Below are 25,601 nucleotides of genomic sequence, written 5' to 3'. Positions count from 1 at the left end.
TGTTGTTTCTTATTCTCTGTATTTCCCTGGGTGCCCCAGTTCCCACCCAACCTCCATGCTCATCTTGGACCCAGGTTGACCCTGCTGTCTCTGAGTTGGTCTTTGAATTGTCAAACCCATCCTCAAAGCCTGCCATTTCTCCCGGGTTCCACGAGCCACCTCTGTCTGCACTTCTCTTGCCTCTAGCAAACTGGGAAGTCAGGCCAGGGGACTAATTGTACCACTTCCTCCCTTACTTGAAGGAAAGGGAACAGGTACCCTGACCCTTCCCGCCACAGGGAGAGAGGAGATGTAGGATGGTAAGTGCTGGGTATTCAGAGAAGGAAGGAGCTAGCTGGCTGGGATGCTCAGGGAATGTTTCCTGGGAGCATAGTTTTGCACTGGGTTTTGAAGGATACATAACTTTCACTAGTTAAAAAAACCCACAAGGTTGCTTCACAGAAAAGGAACAGTCTTGCTCAAGGACAAGCCTTACTGTGGAGAAGGCAGGTGAAGGCAAATGGGAAGCCCAGGGAAACATCTTTCGGGACATTCTTCAACCTCCTGTCGTGACCTGCTTGTGGGTGCAGGTGGGGAGAAGTGAATACCATTTCCACATAAATTGCATTTCAACAGCAAAATTGTGACTATGGATGTCACTTCACTTGCCAATGTTTTCCTTGTGGGTTTCTGATATTAATGCATAATTTTTCAGTGAAAAAATTTTGTGATATGACTTTGATTTTCAGATTTCAAGACCCTCTGTAATGTGCAGATCAACGTTATTGATATCAATGATCAGATCCCCATCTTTGAAATATCAGATGTGAGTAGTTGCCACCTTCTGTGTTTTCTCTACTTTGTTCATATTACTTGATCCCTACTTCTGGAATAAAAACACAGACAGTAGTTAGGGAAAATGCCAGACTTCACAGGTAATCTTAGTCAATACATGGTAACAAACCCAGACATCTTCTTCAGTGAAATTTTTGAGGGAACAATAACATTCACTGTTATAGTATCTGGAACAATCTGTTTATAAATTTCTGCCAATGGCTCATTTATTCCAAGGGCTGCTTTAAAGCTGCAACCACAATCTTTGCCAAATTGAAAGGAGTTGAATGGCTACTTGCAGTTTGTCATTATACATTTGGTGTGTAGGACAGTACATGAATTAATGCTAGATTTCAAATAAGTATCTTTAGTAAAAAGTTTAATATTTGGAATATTGGCAATTTAAACTCATTTTACAACATTTGAGTAATAGCAAAGGAAAAGAAAAAACTAATCTCTGGTGTAAGCCAAAGAAAAGTGTGCTCAAGACATTTGCAATAGTTAGAAACATTGGGAAGAAAAAGCAGGAGAGAAAGATCAGTTGAGTGCATCAAGAGAAATGTTTACCTTATTGCTGGTGTGGGTTTTAAACTTAGGGCTAGTTCTATCACTGTTCCCCTTAGAATGGATGTCTCTGTTTATTTATTCTGGAGCAGAGAGAAGCCCATTTAACTAGTTTGTTTGAAGTTAGTTATGAGTCAACCCAGAGCCCTGTGATGATGCTTATAAATCAAAATAGAAAGAAGACCATGACAAAGAAGGGCAGTTGACTTATGAGAGTGTTCGGGGTTGTAAGAGGTGTGATTGAACATAACTTGTGTAACAGGCACTGATATAAAGCAAACTTGAGATAGAACCACTTGCTTCTCAGCTTCCATGCTCCTCCCTTCGTTGTGTTGTGAGTTCCTTGTATTACATCTAGACAGTGATTTTAAATTGAAGGTGAGAATCCAGCACTGAGATTTTAGAGGTTGGAAATGCAAACTAGGCTCTAGAGAATGAGTCTGGCGCTTTCACTGCTGTGGTCTTCTCCTGGGCCCTGCTCTTTCCATCTTTAAGATGATGATAGCCAGAAGAGATGACCGGATTCTCAGCAGAGGAGCAGGAGATGGTCTGGGGTAGTGTTTAAGAACACTGACTTTAGAATTAGACAAACATGGGTATGAATTCTTTTTTTTTTTTTTTTTGGATTTTTCTGAAGTTAGAAATGGGAAGGCAGTCAGACTCCTGCATGTGCCCGACCGGGACCCACCTGGCATGCCCACTAGGGGGCGATGCTCTGCCCATCTGGGGCATTGCTCCATTGCTGCCAGAGCCACTCTAGTGCCTGAGGTGGAGGCCACAGAGCCATCCTCAATGCCTGGGCCAACTTTGCTCCAATGGAGCCTTGGCTGCAGGAGAGGAAGAGAGAGATAGGAAGGAGAGGGGGAAGGGTGGAGAAGCAGATGGGTGCTTCTCCTGTGTGCCCTGACCAGGAATTGAACCCAGGACTTCCACACATTGGGCCAATGTACTACTGCTGAGCCAACCAGCCAGGGCGTGGGTATGAATCTTAATTCTTTGTGGTCTTGAGTGAGTTTTACCTTCTAATTCCTTGCTCCTCTGTCAAATGGAAATGATGATAGAGCTATTCAGTAGGGCTGTTGCTTATCTTGATTGAGTACAGACTTACTATGTGCCAGGCATCAGGGGCTTGACATGCATTATCTTTCAATCCTCCCAGCAAACACAATGCAGTTATGTTATTATTATCTCCATTAGACAGATGATGAAATTGAGACTTAATATGTTAGGTAACTTGCTTCAAGTCATTCTGCTAAGAAGTGGCAAGCCTAGGCTATATACCAAGGCTGTTTGACTCTTTGATTCCAAAGTTCAGGCTCTTAACTACTATTCCTTGATTGATTATGGACTAATTAAAATAATGTATGTAAAGTCCCTGCCACATTATAAATACTCAATATATAGTGTTTATATCATCAGTGATATAATAATTACAGTTATTAAATGTATTGGATGTGAGAGTAATGAATCTGTTTAAGAATCCTACCAGTAGCTCTCTGAGATGTTGTGTTTCTTGGTATGAATGATATCAATCTATGAGTATTACTGATGTCAAAACCAACTGCAACATATTTATCAATAGAAAAACATGCTTGTTGTTTGTTATAATTCACAGTCCACCACAAGATTTTATCAAGAAAGAGGGGAGAGGAGAGGAGAGGAAAAAAGGAGGGGGGGAATAATTTCCTTTTTTTTTTTTTTTTTTTTTTTTTTAATTTTTCTTTTATTTTATTTTTCTTTATTTCATTATTAATTTTTTTTTTTTAAAAAAACAACTTTTTTTCGATTTTTTTTTATTTTTTATTTTTTTAAACTTTTTATTCTTTATTAAATCTCATTAATACTATCAACAAAACCACCCTCAGATGCCATTAAGGAAGAGAAAATCGAATATCATGGATACAAAAGAAAGAGAGGTAACACAGCTAGATGAGGAAAAATCTATGGAGAAAAAATTTAATATATTGGAAACCTTGGAGCTAAATGACAGAGAATTCAAGATAGAAATCCTAAAAATCCTCCGAGATATACAAGAAAACACAGAAAGGCAATTTAGGGAGCTCAGAAAACAACTCAATGAACACAAAGAATATATGTCCAAGGAAATTGAAACTATAAAAACAAATCAAACAGAGATGAAAAACTCAATTCACGAGCTGAAAAACGAAGTAACAAGCTTAGCTAATAGAACAGGTCAGATAGAAGAGAGGATTAGTGAAATAGAAGACAAGCAACTTGAGGCACAACAGAGAGAAGAAGAAAGAGACTCAAAAATTAAAAAAAATGAGATAGCCCTACAAGAATTATCTGACTCCATCAAAAAGAATAACATAAGAATAATAGGTATATCAGAGGGAGAAGAGAGAGAAAATGGAATGGAGAACATACTCAAACAAATAATAGATGAGAACTTCCCAAGCCTGTGGAAAGAACTAAAGCCTCAAGTTCAAGAAGCAAACAGAACTCCAAGTTTTCTTAACCCCAACAAACCTAATCCAAGGCATATCATAATGAAATTGACACAAACCAACAGCAAAGAAAAAATTCTCAAGGCAGCCAGGGAAAAGAAGAATACAACATATAAAGGAAGGCCCATTAGATTATCATCAGATTTCTCAGCAGAAACTCTACAAGCTAGAAGAGATGGACCCCAATATTTAAAGTCCTGAAAGAGAGGAACTTTCAGCCACGAATACTATACCCATCAAAGCTATCCTTCAAATATGAAGGAGAAATAAAAACATTCACAGATACAGAAAAGATGAGGGAATTTATCATCAGAAAACCCCCACTCCAGGAATTACTAAAGGGGGTTCTCCAATCAGATACAAAGAACAAAAAAAAACAGAGCCACAAGTAAAAGCTCCAAGAAGAACACAATAAAACCAAATTTAAACTGTGACAACAACAAAAAGAAAGAGGGGGAGAAGATGGAGATTAACAGTAGCAAAGGACGATGGAGTGCAAAAGTACTCACAAAATAGTTCGCTACAATGAACAGGGTAGGGACCCTTTTCATTATTCAAAGGTAACCACCATTGAAAAAACCACCACAGAAGCACATGAGATAAAAAAGATAGCAACAGTGGAAAGATGTATGGAATACAACCAAATAAAAACAAAAGATAGAAAAACAAAAGAGAAGGATCAAACAAGACACAAAACTAACAGAAAGCAAGATATAAAATGGCAATAGGGAACCCACAAGTATCAATAATTACACTAAATGTAAACGGATTAAACTCACCAATAAAAAGGCACAGAGTAGCAGAATGGATTAAAAAAGAAAATCCAACTGTATGCTGCCTACAGGAAACTCATCTAAGTAACAAGGATAAAAACAAATTCAAGGTGAAAGGTTGGAAAACAATACTCCAAGCAAATAACATCCAAAAAAAAGCAGGTGTAGCAATACTCATATCGGATAATGCTGACTACAAGACAGGAAAAGTACTCAGAGACAAAAATGGCCATTTCATAATGGCTAAGGGGACACTGAATCAAGAAGACATAACAATTCTTAATATATATGCACCAAACCAAGGAGCACCAAAATATATAAGACAGCTACTTATTGATCTTAAAACAAAAACTGACAAAAACACAATCATACTTGGAGACCTCAATACACCGCTGACGGCTCTAGATCGGTCATCCAAACAGAGAATCAACAAAGACATAGTGGCCTTAAACAAAACACTAGAGCACCTGGATATGATAGACATCTACAGGACATTTCATCCCAAAGTGACTGAGTATACATTTTTCTCCAGTGTACATGGATCATTCTCAAGAATTGACCATATGTTGGGCCACAAAAACAACATCAGCAAATTCAGAAAAATTGAAGTTGTACCAAGCATATTTTCTGATCATAAAGCCTTGAAACTAGAATTCAACTGCAAAAAAGAGGAAAAAAATCCCACAAAAATGTGGAAACTAAACAACATACTTTTAAAAAATGAATGGGTCAAAGAAGAAATAAGTGCAGAGATCAAAAGATATATACAGACTAATGAAAATGACAATACGACATATCAGAATCTATGGGATGCAGCAAAAGCAGTGATAAGAGGGAAGTTCATATCACTTCAGGCATATATGAACAAACAAGAGAGAGCCCAAGTGAACCACTTAACTTCCCACCTTAAGGAACTAGAAAAAGAAGAACAAAGACAACCCAAAACCAGCCGAAGAAAGGAGATAATAAAAATCAGAGCAGAAATAAATGAATTAGAGAACAGAAAAACTATAGAAAAAATTAATAGAACAAGGAGCTGGTTCTTTGAAAAGATCAACAAAATTGACAAACCCTTGGCAAGACTTACCAAGGAAAAAAGAGAAAGAACTCATATAAACAAAATCCAAAATGAAAGAGGAGAAATCACCACGGACACCGTAGATATACAAAGAATTATTGTAGAATACTATGAAAAACTTTATGCCACTAAATTCAACAACCTAGAAGAAATGGATAAATTCCTAGAAAAATACAACCTTCCTAGACTGAGTCAAGAAGAAGCAGAAAGCCTAAACAGACCTATCAGTAGAGAAGAAATAGAAAAAACCATTAAAAACCTCCCCAAAAATAAAAGTCCAGGCCCTGACGGCTATACCAGCGAATTTTATCAAACATTCAAAGAAGACTTGGTTCCTATTCTACTCAAAGTCTTCCAAAAAATTGAAGAAGAAGCAATACTTCCAAACACATTTTACGAAGCCAACATAACCCTCATACCAAAACCAGGCAAGGATGGCACAAAAAAAGAAAACTACAGACCAATATCTCTAATGAATACAGATGCTAAAATACTAAACAAAATACTAGCAAATCGAATACAACAACATATTAAAAAAATAATACATCATGATCAAGTGGGATTCATCCCAGAATCTCAAGGATGGTTCAACATACGTAAAACGGTTAATGTAATACACCATATCAACAAAACAAAGAACAAAAACCACATGATCTTATCAATAGACGCAGAAAAGGCTTTCGATAAAATACAACACAATTTTATGTTTAAGACTCTCAACAAAATGGGTGTAGAAGGAAAATATCTCAACATGATAAAGGCCATATATGATAAACCATCAGCTAACATCATATTAAATGGCACTAAACTGAAGGCTTTCCCCCTTAAATCAGGAACAAGACAGGGTTGTCCACTCTCTCCACTCTTATTTAATGTGGTACTAGAAGTTCTAGCCAGAGCAATCAGACAAGACAAAGAAATAAAAGGCATCCATATCGGAAAAGAAGAAGTAAAGGTATCACTTTTTGCAGATGATATGATACTATACATCGAAAACCCCAAAGAATCCACAAAAAGACTACTAGAAACAATAAGCCAATACAGTAAGGTCGCAGGATACAAAATTAACATACAGAAGTCAATAGCCTTTCTATATGCCAACAATGAAACAACTGAGAAGGAAGTCAAAAGAACAATCCCCTTCACGATTGCAACAAAAAAAATAAAATACTTAGGAATAAACATAACAAAGAATGTAAAGGACTTATATAATGAAAACTATAAACCATTGTTAAGGGAAATCGAAAAAGATATAATGAGATGGAAGAATATACCTTGTTCTTGGCTAGGAAGAATAAATATAATCAAGATGGCTATATTACCCAAAGCAATATACAAATTTAATGCAATTCCCATCAAACTTCCAATGACATTTTTTAAAGAAATAGAGCAAAAAATCATCAGATTTATATGGAACTATAAAAAACCCCGAATAGCCAAAGAAATCCTAAAGAAAAAGAATGAAGCTGGGGGCATTTCAATACCTGACTTCAAACTCTATTATAGGGCCACGACAATCAAAACAGCATGGTATTGGCAGAAAAATAGACACTCAGACCAATGGAACAGAATAGAAAGTCCAGAAATAAAACCACATATATATAGTCAAATAATTTTTGATAAAGGGGCCAACAACACACAATGGAGAAAAGAAAGCCTCTTCAATAAATGGTGCTGGGAAAACTGGAAAGCCACATGCAAAAGAATGAAACTGGACTACAGTCTCTCCCCCTGTACAAAAATTAACTCAAAATGGATCAAAGATCTAAACATAAGACCTGAAACAATTAAGTACATAGAAGAAGACATAGGTACTCAACTCAGGGACCTGGGTTTTAAAGAGCATTTTATGAATTTGACTCCAATGGCAAGAGAAGTGAAGGCAAAAATTAATGAATGGGACTACATCAGACTAAGAAGTTTTTGCTCAGCAAGAGAAACTGATAACAAAATAAACAGAAAGCCAACTAAATGGGAAATGATTTTTTCAAACGACAGCTCAGATAAGGGCCTAATATCCAAAATATACAAAGAACTCATAAAACTCAACAACAAACAAACAAACAATCCAATAAAAAAATGGGAAGAGGATATGAATAGACACTTCTCCCAGGAAGAAATACAAATGGCCAACAGATATATGAAAAGATGCTCATCTTCTTTAGCTATTAGAGAAATGCAAATCAAAACGGCAATGAGATACCACCTCACACCTGTTCGATTAGCTGTTATTAGCAAGTCAGGTAACAGCAAATGTTGGAGAGGCTGTGGAGAAAAAGGAACCCTCATACACTGTTGGTGGGAATGTAAAGTAGTACAACCATTATGGAAGAAAGTATGGTGGTTCCTCAAAAAACTGAAAATAGAACTACCTTATGACCCAGCAATCCCTCTACTGGGTATATTTCCCCAAAACTCAGAAACATTGATACGTAAAGACACATGCAGCCCCATGTTTATTGCAGCATTGTTCACAGTGGCCAGGACATGGAAACAACCAAAAAGCCCATCAATAGATGACTGGATAAAGAAGATGTGGCACATATACACTATGGAACACTACTCAGCCATAAGAAATGATGACATCAGAACATTTACAGCAAAATGGTGTGATCTTGATAACATGATACGAAGCGAAATAAGTAAATCAGAAAAAAACAGGAACTGTATTATTCCATACGTAGGTGGGACATAATAGTGAAACTAAGAGACATTTATAAGAGTGTGGTGGTTACGGGGGGGGGGAAGGGGGAATGGGAGAGGGATAGGGGGTGGGGAGGGGCACAAAGAAAACAGGATAGAAGGTGACAGAGGACAATCTGACTTTGGGTGGTGGGTATGCAACATAATTGAACGACAAGATAACCTGGAATTGTTATCTTTGAATATATGTATCCTGATTTATTGATGTCACCCCATTAAAAAAATAAAATTATATATATAATAAAAAAAAAAAAAAAAAAAAAAAAAAAAGAAAAACATGCTTGGTGAATACTGATGCAAATTATGACTTGTGTCTATTCTGAAGCTAAAGTGACAAGTTACCCCTTTGGCAATTATTCTTGATGACAATCTCATTTTTTTCTTTTTAGTACGGAAACCTAACTCTTCCTGAAGACACAGTCATTGGGTCCACCATCTTAACCATCCAGGCCACAGATGATGATGAGCCACTTACTGGGAGTTCTAAAATCCTGTATCGAATTACACAGGGAGACGATGAGGGGCGACTGGAGATTTTCACAGATCCCCAAACCAACGCTGGATATGTCATAATTAAAAAGGTAAATGGCCCTTTAATGGAATTTGTCTTTTTCACTGATTATTTACTTATGACCATGCAAGGACCTATAGGCAGAAGCCATGTATTTGCAGTGACCTCTCAGGCATGGCAATGGATCCTGGCCTACTCTCAATCATTCCTATCCTCCTGTAAGACAAAATGCCAGGAATCTAGTTCTGAGTCTGTCATTAACTGACCAAGTAAGCTTTGTGGGGGGAGGTAGGATTGCCATATAAAATACATAAAATGCATGATAAACAATTTTTAGTATATGTATGTCCTGTGTATATTTGGGGCATACTTATATTAAAAACTATTTGTTGTTTATCTGAAATTCAAATTTAATGAGGTCTTCTATATTTTTATTTGCTAAATTTGGGTGGGGTGTGTGTGCTTAGGGCTTTACTTCTCCCTTTGCAAATGTGGGGTGTTAGAATAGATGCACTCTGTGAGTCATTTAGACTGTAGACCTTTTATTCTAAAATACCAGCCATACATTCCTCTTTAGAAATGACTGGAAATTGGTAGATACCCTTTCAAGTTTTAATAAACAAGTTTATCTTTTTATTGCTTCTCTGTCTGCCCCTTGCTTTGATCTTTTATCATATTGCCAAGCTCACTGGCTCTTACTTTGTCTCTCTCTCTGTAAGGACTAGATAGACTGAAGCCAAAGTCTGGCTTACCATAGTACTTCCTTCTTTGTAGAATATCTTTCCATTGCTCCCTTAATCTACTCATATCCCCACTGTGTACACCTAAATCTTAACCCTTTTCTGTGTGGCTGCCTTATCTATACATTTGATCATAGAGATGGTTTACCAAATGGCTTGATAGGAAGCAGAACTCAATGTCATTCAATATATTTAGAATTAAAAGGGGTCAGTTATAGCAAAAGAGATTCTGCAAGTCTGCAAGCATAGTTGAATGCTGAAGCTTTGCAGTGTATTGTACTGGAGGCTGAAAAGGAAAAAAAAGCTCTGGACAAAAGTGTGAATCAGAATAAGGTAAAATGAAGTAAAGGTTTTTCTTTAAGACAAAAGAAAATAATTTCACAGGAAGTGGATAGATGCACTGGAAGAAGAGGGCTAGTCCTGAAGCAAGCCCTGGGCCAGTGTCAGAATTCTGATCCCATTATCACCTCTGACAGAGTGTCTCACTGGGTTTCAGCAGCGAGATGTGTGTGTGGACCAACTCAAACCATTAGCATTCTGTGTCAGTCTGACATTTGGAAAAGATGGCACTCCAACTTCCCCTTTGGCTCAGCTTGTATACATGAAGAAAAAGAACCATAGATGAAAGAATAAAGGAAAGGGCATTTTTCCCTGGAGAGTTGGCTCAGTGGATAGAGGGTTGGCTTGTGGACATCCCAGGTTTGATCACCAGTCAAGGCACACATGAGAAGTGACCATCTGCTTCGCTCCCCTTTCTCTCCCCCTTCCCCTTTCACAGCCAGTGCTTGATTGGTTCGAGCATTGGTCCCAGGCACTGAGGATAGCTCATTTGGTCCAAGCATCAGCCTTAGGCACTGAGGATGGCTCAGCTGATTTGAGCATCAGCCCCAGACAGGGGTTGTGGATGGATCCTGGTCAGGGCACATGTGGGAATTGTCTTACTATCTCCCTTCCTCTCACTTAAAAAAAAAAAAAGAAAAGAAAAAGAAAAAATAAAGAAAGGAAACGGTATTTTTCAAAGTTTGCCTTTGGTGCTCCTAACAGCGTATGTTCCATCCTCCCTCTAGGGATCTACAAGAAGATAGAGTCCTGTCCATCTCAGTAAGAATGATTCCCATGTCAACATTTTTTCATGGTGGCTTGTTGGGAACCAGCTTAATTTTAGTAGTTGTGGCTAATGGGCACCTCCAGGGAGATGTTGGTAACCTCAGTATGGTTAGGTGAGAGCTGCAATTATCCTCCCATAGAACTTTGAGGACATATGTTACAATAGAGCAGGCCTCTGACCAAAATGTTTATTACATTATTATTTTGTTTTTGGTGGTATTCCAAAGTGTCCAGCACATATAGTAGAGGTTTAATAAATATTAGTTGACTAAGTAATTGAATTCCCTCCCATATATAAGTGTTAACAAGCAGGCACAAAAAATGATCATCTAATTTGTGTTTAGGGCTTGTGAAGTCCTGCTCTCTGTCCCTCAGGCACTGTGATAATAGCATTCTAGTGAGAAGATTGGTCTGACTGTCCATAGAAAGGTGACCCTAGACAGAACAGGAGTCCTGGAACTCTGGAAGTTACAAGCAGCTAGCCTACCCAGATTCTTACACTCATGTTCATGTGATTACAGAGATATTTTCAACCAAACTGCATGTCTTGAATACCATTAATGTCCCAAAAGTTCTTTGTAAGATAATTTTGCTGAATAACAAACTTCCTAGTGCTGCTTGGGAGAGTGCTAACTTAAGACCTAGAGTCAGTGGTGGGATTCAAATAATTTAACAACTGATTCTCTGCCTTAATAACCATTTTATTTATTTATTTATTTAGTGAGAGAAGAAGAGGCAGAGACAAACTCCATATATGCCCTGATTGGGATCCACCTGGTAAACCCACTAGGGGGGAGATGCTCTGCCCATCTGGGGCCCTTGCTCTGTTACAACTGGAGCCATTTTTTAGCACCTGAGGCAGAGGCCATGGAGCCATCCTCAGTGCCCGAGGCCAACTCGCTCTAACCAAGCCTTGGTTGCAGGAGGAAGGAAGAGAGAGAGAGAGAGAAAGAGGAAGATAGAGAGAAGTAAGAAGGGGAGGGATGGAGAAGCAGATGGGTGCTTCTCCTGTGTGCCTTGACTGGGAATTGAACCTGGGAAATCCACACGCTGGGCTGATGCTCTACCACTGAGCCAACTAGCCAGGGCCCTAATGACAATTTTAAATATAAAAAACAATATACCTAAAGGTAGTTTATTATTTTATGCATTTAATATTTAAGTACAATAAAAGAGGTATGCAAAACTAGGTTATAAGAGTTTTAATAGACGACTGGATAAAGAAGATGTGGCACATATACACTATGGAATACTACTCAGCCATAAGAAATGATGACATTGGATCATTTACAGCAAAATGGTGAGATCTTGATAACATTATACGAAGTGAAATAAGTAAATCAGAAAAAACCAGGAACTGCATTATTCCATACGTAGGTGGGACATAAAAGTGAAACTAAGAGACATTGATAAAAGTGTGGTGGTTACGGGGGGAGGGGGGAAAGGGAGAGGGAAAGGGGGAGGGGGAGGGGCACAAAGAAAACTAGATAGAAGGTGACAGAGGACAATCTGACTTTGGGTGATGGGTATGCAACATAATTGAAAGACAAGATAACCTGGACTTGTTGATCTTTGAATATATGTAACCTGATTTATTGATGTCACCCCATTAAAAAAATAAAATTATAATAAAAAAAGAAAAAAAAAGAGTTTTAAAATATTAATGAAAAAATATTAAATAATACCTGACAAAATAAACCCCAATAAAACTGTTATTTAAGATATTTTCATATTACTTCTTGATTGGCGTTCTCACTTGCAATTTTCTTCACCTATGGACAGAATGAACATTACTACAGGCACTTAGAATACACTGTTGCACAGATGAATGTTAAAAAAGAGTAAGGAATGTAAATTTGTGATTTCCACATTGGGCAGCTGCCCAGGTGCCCACCTTAGTGAGAACCTTGATTACAAGTGCCATTTTGCCGACCAGTTCACTAAACTCAACAAAAAATTAGGTATTGGTTCTATCGAACTGGTATAAACCAGCTAAATTCTACCACTACCTGTAGTAGCTGCTTCTGGTGTGAATCTCTGATTAGGATTTTTCAAATGCTAAGCAACAACCACCCTTGAGGTATGAATTAGAATACACCAACTGCCCCTAGGTTATATGTATTTGCTATTTTTTTGGTGTTTTAAATAAATTTGAATGATAATGTGATTTCTTGTATATGACTTAGGCTTACTTCTAATTCCCTATCCATTTAGCTATAAGGGGACTACTATTGATTCTAAACCAACATGTTAATCATTTTTAGTGAGAGAGAGAGAGAGAGGGAGAGAGAGAAAGAGAGAGACAGATAGACAGATAGGGATCAGGCAGACAGTAAGGGAGAGAGATGAGAAGTATCAATTCTTTGTTGCGGCATCTTAGTTCATACATTTTAAAATGTTTAAACTACATTTTAAAAAATTGTGGTAAAAAAACATAACATGAAACTACCCTCTTACATTTTATAGTGTACAGTACACCATTGTTAATTATATGCACATTGTTGTATATCAGATCTCTAGAACTCTTTTACCTTACACAAATAAAACTTAATGAATTTTGAACAAGTAACTGTCTATTTCTCCCTCTTTCCAGCTCCTGCAATCACCACTCTACATTGTTTTTCTATACGTTTGACTATTCCAGGTGCCTCATATAAGTGCAATTATAAAATATTTGTCCTTCTCTGACTGGCTTATTTCACTAAACATAATGTCCACAGGTTTTTCTATGTTGTAGTATATGACAGAATTTCCTTTTTTCTTTTGTAAAGGCTAATTTTCCATTGTATGTATATACCACATTTTATTTATCCATTCATCTATCACTGAACATTTTAGTTGCGTTTACCTCTTGGTTATTGTGAATAATGCTGTAATAAACATGAGAGTGCAGATATTCTGTTTTCAGTTCTTTGGGATACAAGTGGAACTGCTATAGTACTACAGTAGTTCTAGTTTTAATTTTTGAGGAAACGTCATGCTGTTTTCCATCGGAGATGCACCATTTTACATTCCTATCAAAGTGAGTAAGGGTTCTAATTTCTCCACACTCTCACCAACACCTTTTATTTTCTTTCTTTTTTAAAAAAATTATGGCCCTGGCTGGTGGCTCAGTGGATAGCATGTTGGCCCTGTGTATGGACATCCCAGATTTGATTCCCGGTCAGGGCACACAGGAAAAGCGATCATCAGCTTCTCTACCCCTTCCTCTTCTCCTCTCTCCCTGTTCCCTTCCCACAGCCAGCTTGATTGGTTCAAGTCTGGTCCTGGGCACTGAGGATAGCTCAGTTGGTCCCTGTGTACCAGCCTCAGGCACTAAAAATAACCCGGTACTTGGGCATCGGTCACAGACAAAGTTGCTGGGTGGATCCTGGCCAGGGCGCCTGTGGGAGACTGCCTCACTATCTCCCCTCTTTCACCTAAAATATATATATAACAGCTATCCTAACAGTTGTGATTTTGATTTGTATTTCCCTGATGATTAGTACTGTTGAGTATCTTTTAATATACCTGTCAGCTAGTTGTATGTCTTCATTGAAAAAATGTTGATTGAAGTCCTTTGCCCATTTTTAAATCAGGTTATTTGATTTTTTCTAGTAATTGTAGAAGTTTCTTTATATTTTGCATGTTAACCCCTTGTCCCACACCTGATTTGTAGATATTTCACCCATTCTGTAGGTTGCCCTTTCATGCTGCTGATTCTTTCCTTTGTTGTGCAGAAGCTTTTTAGTTTGATATAGTCCTGCTATTGTGTTTTTTGCTTTTGTTGCCTTTGTTTTTGGTATCACATTCAGAAACGAAGTCTCTTAATCACAATTCTATCAGCAACTGTTCACCTAAATTACAAATGTGCTAATTGTAGGTAAAATTCACTGAGAACCCATACCCCCAGCTGTAGCTCATTTTACTGTACGAAGCACTTCTGCATATGCTCTCCTTTTCTTTGCACACTGATTATGAGGGAAGCAGAAACAAGTCCCAGGTATGGATGGGGTGCAGGCCCACGGCAAGATACAGTCAGGTCCCCCGTGATGGCAGAGCTGGGATCTTGACCCCGGGCTTCTGGTTTTCCTAGGAAATGATTTCTGTTGAGGCCTGGTGTTGTCCTTACTCGCTCTGTGACCTTGACCAAATGATGCAATCTCTCAAGACTCAGTTTTCTGATTGGTAAAAATGGTTAAAATGGTAGCACCTTCTTCATAAGGTTGTTGGAAGATTAAATCTGAAAATAGGAAACACATATATTGCTCTTAACATAGCACCCAGCAGATAGTAAACCGAAATATTCAGCGTTATTTTAATTCTGATCATTTAGAACTAGGGCTGAAGCCAGGGTTCTACCTGTGGAAAGATGTGCTTTTCCCTCTTGCTAAGGGAGCCAAATCTGTTTAATCCAAGAGAATTCAAATAGTACCCATTGGGGACTGCTGACTCAGCCTCTCCCAAGAAGGGCCTGGAAATCAGTAATTTTAAAAGACTCCTGCAAAGGGGAAAAGAAAACACCTTTGTTTTTCTCTTTTACTTTCGTACTACTCCCACAATGCATTTTTCTTTTGAAACCTGAAGTGTGGGTTTTCCACACACCAAGCAATTCTCTGACACCAGCCTGATGCACTGCAATTCAGCTCAATTCTGAAACTTATCTATTTGGAAACAGCACAGAACCCACAGGTTAAGGGCTCAGTTCCACAAGACTGCCCCTAATTCAGAAGCCAATTGCAAACCCAGGTTGTCACCAATACTTCTGACTGACTGGTTATATATCAGAGGTTCCTATGAATCCGTCCTCAGGTTCTATCATTTGCTAGAACAGCTCATAGAACTCAGAGAAACACTAACATTCACTAGTTTATTATATGTTAAAGGATATGATAAAGGGTACAGGTGAACAGCCAGATAGATACAGAGGACAAGGTCTGGAATGGTCCTGAGTGCAGGAGCTTCTGTCCCTATGGAGCCAGGATGTACCATTCTCCTAACACATGGGCGTGTTCATCAACCTAGAAGCTCTCCAGACATCATACTTATGGGATTTTTATAGAAGTTTCATCATGTAGACAGAATTGGTTATTAACTTGACCTCTAGCTTCTCTTCCCTTTCCTGGAAGGGGTGGTGAGGTGGGACTGAAAGTTCCAAGCTTCTAATCCGGGCTTGGTTTTTCTGGTGACTAGACCCCATCCAGGAACTCACCAAGAGTTGCCTCATTAGACCAAAAGACATTCCTATTACTCAGAAAACTCCAAGGAATTTAGAAGCTTAGTCTCAAGAACTGAGGTCAAAGGCCAAGCATTAGAACAGAAGATGCTCTTAGTGCTGTTATCACTTAGAAAATTTCAAGGATTTTAGGAGCTTCTGTGCCAGGCACTGGGGACAGAGACCAGTATATGTATTTTCTATTATGTCACATGCTTGAAGTGATGCTTAGGATTAAACAAATTTTGGAAATGCTGTCCTACTCAATATTAATTACTACCCAAATCTCTGGCCTGTTATATGGTTGTGGTAGATCATGATACTTTTGAGGCCAAGTATGTGTCCAGAGCAGGAAAGCCATTTTTTTGAAGGCTGCCAGTTTATCAACTCTCCTGGGACACCCTTGCTTGAAATTCAGATTTTTGTTTCAGTTTTAATTTTTTAAAATGCAAAGATTAGCCTGACCAGGTGGTGGTGTGGTAGATAGAGCATTGACCTGGGACACTGAGGTCCTGTGTTCGAAACCCCGATGTCACCAGCTTGAGCACAGGGTTGCCAGCTTGAGCATGGGACCATTGACATAACCCTATGGTTGATGGCTTAAGCCCAAGGTCACTGGCTTGAAACCCAAGGTCGCTGGGTTGAGCCCTAGGTCTCTGGCTTGAGCAAGGGATCACTGGCTTAGCTGGAGCCCCCTGGTCAAGTCACATATGAGAAGCAACCAATGAACAGCTAAAGTGCTGCAACTGCATATTGATTCTTCTCATCTCTCTCCTTTCCTGTTTCTCTGTCTCTCAGAAAAAATGCAAATTTTGTCACGTCTCCATTAAGCTAGTTGTTTTGAATTCTCAGTACATGACTTTTTTTTTTTAATCAACCCCAGTGTCATTTGGAAAACTAATGTACACACTCTCTTATCACAATCATTAGTAATAATGTTAAATATCTCCCATTGTAACTCCTCTTCCTCAGCACTTGTATCTCGGCCTTCAGGCTGAATCTAAATCACTCAGTTTGACTTTTCAAGCAATTATATGCAGAAGAGGAACTGCTGCGTGAGCATATTTTTTCAGCTTATTTAATGACTGTGTCTCCCAGACAAGATCTCAGACCATCCCAGCAGCCATGATGGGTCCCTTGACTTGGCTTTGTGGGTGCATCCCTGTATTATGAAAGATGATATACATGGTTTGACAATACTTGTCCTTGATTCAGTTCTGCTGATTATCATTAGCTGATTTGGTAGCTTTCATTTCTAATTTTTTCCCTGGAAGATTTGGCTCTGTTTTTCCTGGTGTGAAAGTTAAGCAAACTGATCAATGGCAAACTGTTCCTTTTTTTCCATTCAGTAAGTGTTTAAGAGGCACTGACACCTTTTCTGAGTGGTCTCCCTGTCTGCATCTGGATCGTCTGAGATCCACCCCTCACATGGCTGCTCCCAGAGTTGTCGTTCTAAAATACTAATCTGACTCTGTCAGTCTGGTGCTCAACACCTCTCTCTGCTCCTCAAAGACAAAGTGTTTGAAACCCCAAGGTTTAGCTTGCTGTACATGGTCTTTTCCATCACCTCTTTCTACTCGACCTCACATGTTCTGTTCTGGTAACACATGTTACTTCTCATTTGTAGACATACCATCTCATTTCTTTATCCTTCACTTCTGGGGCCCACAGTGCTGGGATGGAAACCCAGGGAGGAGATTAGAAGCTGTTTGGTGGTGAGGATAGGATGCAGCTCTTCTGCCTGAGCACAAAGATAGCTATGCTGCCTGAGTCTGGGAGTGGCTGGACCATGTGGGAACAGAATCCTCTGTCATCATTTTGGGCTTACTCTGGGACTGCTGCTTTTCTGTTCTATCTGCCAAGATTTCTTCATTTGATGCCTCTGCCTTCCTCCCCTGAGATGAAAAGTAGGCCTTTGAGAGTCTGCCTTTATCCCCTGAGATAAGGAGTGGGTCTCTGGGAGTCAGAAGCTCCAGCTTGCCCCCAACTCCCACCCTCAGGAGAGAAGCCCTATTAGAACATGTAGTAGTGATCAAGAGGTCTTCATGGGGCCATACCTTTTAGACAGCGGGTGCTTATATCTGTGAACATCCTCTCTTTAATCTCAGCTGGTTTACAACATTTTATATCTTGTATTTTTATATTCTGTCAATTGCTTCTTATTTTCTATCTCAAACGACTTTATATCTTCACAATAATTCTTCCTCTTTCATAGGGGCAGTCTTTCTATTGTACTTTCTGTTGAACTATAAATTGGGCTGTAATGTTGTGTGTTTGTGTATATGGAGGAAAGGGGTTTCTGGAAAGTAGAGATCTTCTCTGAACTCCTTTCCACCGGAGCCCTCAAAGGCTCAAAGAAGATCAAGGCTTTCTCTTCTTTATGTTTTCTAACTGATATATTATGGGTACTCGGTGCTCTTTGTCAAGAAAGAGATGAGAAACAATGATGAATATAACACAATTCCTCCTCCCAGAGAGCTTATAGTTGGCAAGAATCTAAATAGATAATTAAACAATCATACTCCTGGGTCAGGTCCTTTGAGATTGCAGAAGATGCGGAGTTCGTCTATGGGGATGGAGTGTAAGGATTAGGGAAGCCAATCTGGGAGATTGCAGAAGACGCGGAGTTCATCTATGGGGATGGAGTGTAAGGATTAGGGAAGCCAATCTGGGAGATTGCAGAAGATGCGGAGTTCGTCTATGGGGATGGAGTGTAAGGATTAGGGAAGCCAATCTGGGAGATTGCAGAAGACGCGGAGTTCATCTATGGGGATGGAGTGTAAGGATTAGGGAAGCCAATCTGGGAGATTGCAGAAGACGTGGAGTTCGTCTATGGGGATGGAGTGTAAGGATTAGGGAAGCCAATCTGGGAGATTGCAGAAGACGTGGAGTTCGTCTATGGGGATGGAGTGTAAGGATTAGGGAAGCCAATCTGGGAGATTGCAGAAGACGCGGAGTTCGTCTATGGGGATGGAGTGTAAGGATTAGGGAAGCCAATCTGGGAGATTGCAGAAGATGCGGAGTTCGTCTATGGGGATGGAGTGTAAGGATTAGGGAAGCCAATCTGGGGAGGACAGCATTGAGCCAACTTCTGACTCAGGGGGAGAATTTGTTTTTTCCAGATGTTAAGGAAGTGCAAGCTGAGCTAATGCAATCATGTGTCAAATCCTCCATGAGTTTTTCTCTTCACAAATGGATATTACCATTCTGTTTAATCAATTATATAAATGGATATAAACTAAAGTTAAAGAACAGACAGCTCATCAAGAGGTGTTGGGTATCTATCCCTGAGACTCTAACAAGGCTATATATCCTCTCTCTAGAACAAAGTTCACATACATACAGTATTTAGATTTTGGTTTCTAGGGTATCATAGATCCCTGGAAGCCCTTTAATTCCAGTTAAGAAGCCCAACTTTAGGGGTTATTTCACTCTTTGGGATTAGGAATTTTCCCCCACAGAAACATGGACTCTATGCCTTGAGGAAAATCTTAAATGTCCCATAGAACCAATTGTTTAAATGATATTTAAGTCCTTTCTATGCTAGCCTGTCACGTGTTGTTTAAGTCTATTTTTCAAAACTTTCTAGAGTTGACAACTTATTGTTTTAGAAGTAACTCTCTCTTGGTAGCCCTAACTATTAAATTATTCTTCACACTAAAACAAAATTGGTTTCTTGCCCTGTCTGGAATGACCTGGAACAAGAACAGGTCATCTATCTTTTGATTATCTCTTCTAACTTCTACCTCCCATGAATTTAAGGACTTTTTTGGGGGGTTTGGATCCTCAGGTTCCCAGAAAATTATTCTCTGTATAACGTGGAAATCTCTATCTAAGCGTTTCCCATACTGTCTTCTTCTTTTGAGAGAATCAATAAGTTTCTGCTGAATGAATAAACAAACTGTCCCAGGGTTAAATAAATTTGAGGAGCATTGTGTTGATTTGCTCTTCTAGGAGAGCATTAAAACTTCTGATTAGCCCATTAAAACTTCTGATAAATCCTGTAGCACAGACTTTTTCATGGTTCTGTTATCATTATGAGAAGTAGGTGCTGGTTGGCACTGACTTGAAAACTGTAAGTTTTTAAAGGAGAATAAGGAATGGGTCTTTAAAGAGAGTTAGTCGCCCCCAAACTAATTTTCTTTTTCTTTTTTCCCTACACAGCCTCTTGATTTTGAAACAGCAGCCGTTCACAACATTGTGTTCCAAGCAGAAAATCCTGAGCCTCTGGTGCCTGGTGTACAGTACAATGCCAGCTCATTTGCCACATTCAGTCTTTTTGTGACAGATGTGAATGAAGCACCTCAATTTTCCCAGCGTGTATTCCAAGCAAAAGTCAGTGAAGATGTGGCTATAGGCACTAAAGTGGGCAACGTGACTGCCAAGGATCCAGAAGGTCTGGACATAAGGTAGAAAGCAGGGCTGGGCAAGCCTAGCTGTGCTGTGACCAAGGCCAGTGGGAAGGAGGAAGGGCTGGCAGGGGCAGAGGAGCTGGCCTTACTCCAGGGCTCTCTCCTCAAGGAGCAGCCAGTGGTCTGAAGCCATAGCCAGTACACATGGTGAACTTGACCGTGGTTCTTGCAGGGGTCAGTAGCCTGGGTGGAGAGGAGAGAAAACTCAGGCTCAGGGAAGTGGGAAGCATGTCAGGTTCCATCTGGGCACTCACTGCAGGTCCCCCTGAGAGCTGGGAAGTTCAGCAGATCGGGTCTAGAGACAGGGCTGCCCAAAGCCAGGTCTGAAACAATCCCAGGGGCCCAGGTTTGGGGAAGAGTTCCAGCCCAGCCCCTAAAGCGGACTGGAGGTCTAGACCGAGAGTGAAGCAAAAGTCCAACTGGACAGACTCAGCCACCTGGCAAGGTTAAGAAAATCTTCTGGATGCAATGTGTCTAGGTTCCTGGGCTCTCCAGAGAGCAGATCTGGAGCAACAGACTTATTCCAGGGCTCATCCCTGGGGAGGCCGATGCTCAGGCTGAGGCGGTTAAACAAACGTATAAATCCTTCATCTTAGCAAGTCTCAGTCATTTTTTTTTTTTTTTTTTTTTTTTCATTTTTTTGAAGCTGGAAACAGGGAGAGACAGTCAGACAGACTCCCGCATGCGCCCGACCGGGATCCACCCGGCACGCCCACCATGGGGCGACGCTCTGCCCACCAGGGGGCGATGCTCTGCCCATCCTGGGTGTCGCCATGTTGCGACCAGAGCCACTCTAGCGCTTGGGGCAGAGGCCACAGAGCCATCCCCAGCGCCCGGGCCATCTTTGCTCCAATGGAGCCTTGGCTGCGGGAGGGGAAGAGAGAGACAGAGAGGAAAGCGCGGCGGAGGGGTGGAGAAGCAAATGGGCGCTTCTCCTGTGTGCCCTGGCCGGGAATCGAACCCGGGTCCTCCGCACGCTAGGCCGACGCTCTACCGCTGAGCCAACCGGCCAGGGCCTCAGTCATTTTTTTTAGTGCAGTAGGATTCACACAGTTTTGCCTTAAAAATGTACAATGAGAATTGATATCCCCAAGAAATATATGTAGAGATATATATCTCTATCTGTATCAGTATCTATCACCTCTTTTTTTTTTTTAATTCAGTGAGAGGAAGGGAGGCAGAGACAGACTCCCACATGCGCTCTGAATGAGATCCACCTGGCACACCCACTAGGGGATGATGCTCTGCCAATCTGGGGCATTGCTCTGTTGCTCAACAACCAAGCTCTTCTTAGCACCTAAGGCAGAGGCCATGGAGCCATCCTCAGTGCCCAGGACCAATTCACTCCAATCGAGCCATGGCTGCAGGAAAGGAAGCAAGGGGTTGGTGGTGGTGAGAGGGGGAGGGGTGGGTGCTTCTCCTGTGTGCCCTGACTGGGAATTGAACAAAGGACATCCACACGCCGGCTGACGCTCTACTACTGAGCTAGCCAGCCAAGGCCTCTATAACCTCTTTGAGGTCACATACTTAATGAGCACATAGACTCAACTTGAACCGAGATCTTTTACTTTTATTGTATAACAGCCCTACTGTCTCAGCTATGACAAATAGTTCAGCATGACTTAAACCAAAATATGTGGTTTTGATGACAATACCTTAAGTTTCTGTAAACATTTGAAGGGAGTCTTGCCTTCCAAAGAGCTATCATTTAAGCCCTTGGAATAAATTCGAAGACGTTTTTCTGATTGTCAAAAATAAAGTTCTCATCTACTGTTTTACTCTGTTTACCCCTTCTCTAGTTCTTTAAAGAAGGAAAGACCCGTGGGGGCCATACTATGATTTAGCAGTCATAAATTCTGATGGGAGGACACATGTTTATAATTTCACAGCCATTTATTGTTCATTACCTGTACACAGAGCCTAACACTGTACTTTGCATATTAAATATGCTAATATTGGAGAAAAATAATTTGATGAACTAATACATCATAACTTTTTTTGTATCTTTTTTTAAATTGAGGTGGCACTGGTTAACAAAATTATATAGGTTTCACATAACTTTTTAATCATTATCTTTTCCTGGACATGTAAGTTGTTTCCAGTTATTATTATTATTATATCAAATGTTTTGAATATATGTATACATATAATTCTTTTAAGTTGCTTTTTTTATTTAGGGAAAATTTCCAGAGGTGGAATTCTTTGTTCTAAAGAAATGAATATCCTTATGGCTATGATATGTTGCTTCCCAAAGGGCTGTACTGATTGGTTTTCCTGTGGTTCTAGTTTTGTCTCTCTCAAATTCATCTAACACGTACCAATGAATTCCTCTGAGCACAAATATGACTATGTCACCTTCTTGCTTAACACCATTCCATGGCTGCCCACTGCTTCCCGTGATGTGTCTCTTTCTCGTCTCTCTGGCTTCAACTTTTCCATCCACCGCTTCCCATTTTTATCCCAGCGCTGCTGGATTGTCTGACTCTCCCACACTGCAAGCTATTCCTAGGCCTCTCTGCATTAGCTTGTGCAGTCCCTTCTGCTTAAAGCAGCCTCCTTTTTCTTACCTTAGTTAATAACATCTACTCCTTCAGAAAGACTGCTCTGATTTCCCATGAATTTCTCTGGGATTCCATAGGGTCCTTTCAATTGCATTTACCACATTTCACTGGTATTGTCTTTCCCTGGGTCTGTCTCCTCTACTGGCCTAAGAGCCCATTTTTGTAATCTCCTGTCTTGGTCCACTGCCTGATATTTTCTCAGCACTCTATAGATGTTTGCTGAATGAGAGAATTCACTGGGCTACCAGCAGCCTCTGAGTATCTACCCCTTCACACATCTCCACCATTGGGTGTTCAAGTTTTCTTAGAAGGGTGGTTTGCTAATCAGTTTTATAAGATACTTCCAGGTTGTTTTTATTGGAATTGATTGCCAGAAAAGTTTAACTGCTTTCCCCCCAGAGTTTGTGACTATATCTTTTCTAATAAAACAAGTATAGCTACCACTTTGTAAAGATTAGTAAATCCTCGTTTTGAAGAAAAACAGTATGCAAACAAAACATTAACATTAAATAATGATATTTTAAATGTGTGGTAAATAATATGCCATAGATACTGTTGACATAATAGCATAGTGATACATAAACTATCTTCATATTTTCATGTAAAGTAATTTGGGCTTTCTTTTGTTCTTTTCACTGTATGAAGTTATTCACTGAGAGGCAACATGAGAGGTTGGCTTAAAATTGACCCTGTCACTGGTGAGATCTTTAGCGCGGCTTTGCTGGACAGGGAAACAGAAAGTCTGTATCGGGTACAAGTGGTGGCAACTGAAGTAGGTAAGCAAAAAAAAAAAAAAGGTGACGTAAATGATTGGGACACATCAATAGCAAGAGGAGGAAGGGAGAGTGGATGGGAAAGTTTACTGGATCAGCTTGTCAGAATATCTTATAGTGGAAAGACAAGAAGGGTACAGAAATGGAGGGAACTACTTCCTGGTTTTGTACAAGGTGAGAACTACCTGTGCCCTGATCATCGGCAGGGCTGTTTCTACCAGCGGCGTAGAGTTCATGGGTGCTGCCCACTCTCGTTTTCTGAAGGAACTACAGCTCTAGGAAGGTTGCTGTGTGCTCACTCAACTACCTGCTTTCTCCAAAGTGGTTGAGGGTTTCTCCTGGAAGTCAGGTCAACCATTGCCTGGTTGACTCACACCATTACTTTCTTCTTTAGACTAAAAATTGCAACACCTCAAGTCTCATTCTTTTTGAAATAAAATGTTTTATGCAGTGTTCTCACCTGATTTGTGCCAGGATCACCTGAGAAAATTGTTCAGTACAAACACAAGTTGTTCACACACTGATTCTGATTCAGTAGGTTTGGGTGGCCCTGGTTGTCTGTGTTTTGATGAAATAGAGTGAACTTTGGAAAGAGTTATTATTTAGATAAGCCAAGGATGTTTGAATCATCCTTATGTAAACTTCGCATCTCATTTAATTCAGTTGTAATGATGTATATCACCCGCTGGTTCTGAATGTGGAGTCTTAGGGAATTTAAAAAATTAAAATTGAAATAACTTCACAGAAATAGTATGCTTACCAGTGATAAGACTGGTGATTAAAACATTGCATTTCTTTGCATTTAAATGGAATTTTTCAACTTAGAGTAAGAATTCTGTTCATCTTATGCTGATTAGAGCCTCTAATTAGATAGTAAATATATCTGCTTGGTTCACCAAAAAACGAGATTTGAACAAATTATGATTAAATAAATGCAGTCTTAAACCAAAAATTAAACTTTTAAAATGGGAGGTCTAGGTTTGGAAGCTGGAATAGGGAACGTTTCAGTAGGTGGGAATCATAAAAATGTTCCCATATGTGAAGAGATTAATGAAAACAAAAGTATTGCAGTCAAGTGGAACCAACGAGGATAGAAATGCAGTGTGCTGAATTTGGAAGTGGTGTGTGTGAACGGAGGAGCTTTGCTGAGACAGGTCGGGCACTGGCTCTCTTTCTCATTTGTTTCTAGTTAAGCACATTCTATATACTATCACATTTTATACTGGTACATTTTAGACTCTTGATTTAACAGCTCCCAATTAATCAGGAGGCAGTTTCTGACTGGGCCTTCATGCTGTACATTCTGCTACAACATACTCTGGTGTCAATACTACACTTTGCATAAAAGGCCTCTCACAATTTAGCAGATTTATAAATCAAAACCAGGGGTTCAAAAACCCTGCTCCATTTTGCAGTTGTGAACCCTGAAACGATCTAATAGATGAAGTGACCTCACGAGCACTGTGGTGTTTCCTCTCTTAGTGAAGTGTAGTCAGGGACATAGAAGACAGAAAGAAAAGCGGTTCCAGGGTTCATTGGAACTGGAGCAGGTTTGAGCCAGAAATGGTAGAAACAGTATCTGTGATTGAAGTTAGGAAGAATGAGAACAGTCCGTGTTTTTACATTGAACTGACAGCCATGTTTTAAGCACTCAGTATAATGTTATTCCTGATACAACACTTATTGATCATATTTTACGGATGAGGAAACCAAGGCAATAGCAATTGAGTAACGTGCTCACAATCACACAGCTACCAACCTTTCAGGCTACAGAATCCAAATGTTTTACCAGTCTACCATAGTTAATAACAACTGTGTAGCCCTGCACTATTTTCTAAGAACACTAGAAAATAGTGGCTTTGGGATCCTCACAAAGCCACACGTATTACATATAGCTGAAGAAA

General features: G+C 39.8%; 1 protein-coding gene across 2 annotated transcripts in view; it reads left to right on the top strand.

Annotated features, from left to right (window-relative positions):
• The window catches only part of CDH17 (cadherin 17), a 105,526-nt gene that overhangs the window by 64,599 nt on the left and 15,326 nt on the right, over positions 1 to 25,601 (top strand). For both annotated transcript variants that reach the window (XM_066379136.1, XM_066379135.1), the window contains exons 11-14: positions 729 to 805; positions 8,789 to 8,980; positions 20,116 to 20,360; positions 23,570 to 23,700. In XM_066379136.1, coding sequence (XP_066235233.1) covers positions 729 to 805; positions 8,789 to 8,980; positions 20,116 to 20,360; positions 23,570 to 23,700 — 645 coding nt within the window. The remainder of the gene's footprint in view (positions 1 to 728; positions 806 to 8,788; positions 8,981 to 20,115; positions 20,361 to 23,569; positions 23,701 to 25,601) is intronic.

This window comes from Saccopteryx leptura, chromosome 3, assembly GCF_036850995.1.
Source record: "Saccopteryx leptura isolate mSacLep1 chromosome 3, mSacLep1_pri_phased_curated, whole genome shotgun sequence".
Lineage (NCBI taxonomy): Eukaryota > Metazoa > Chordata > Mammalia > Chiroptera > Emballonuridae > Saccopteryx > Saccopteryx leptura.
The sequence above is the reverse complement of the archived record's forward strand: the minus strand, read 5'-3'. Positions and strand labels throughout refer to the sequence as shown.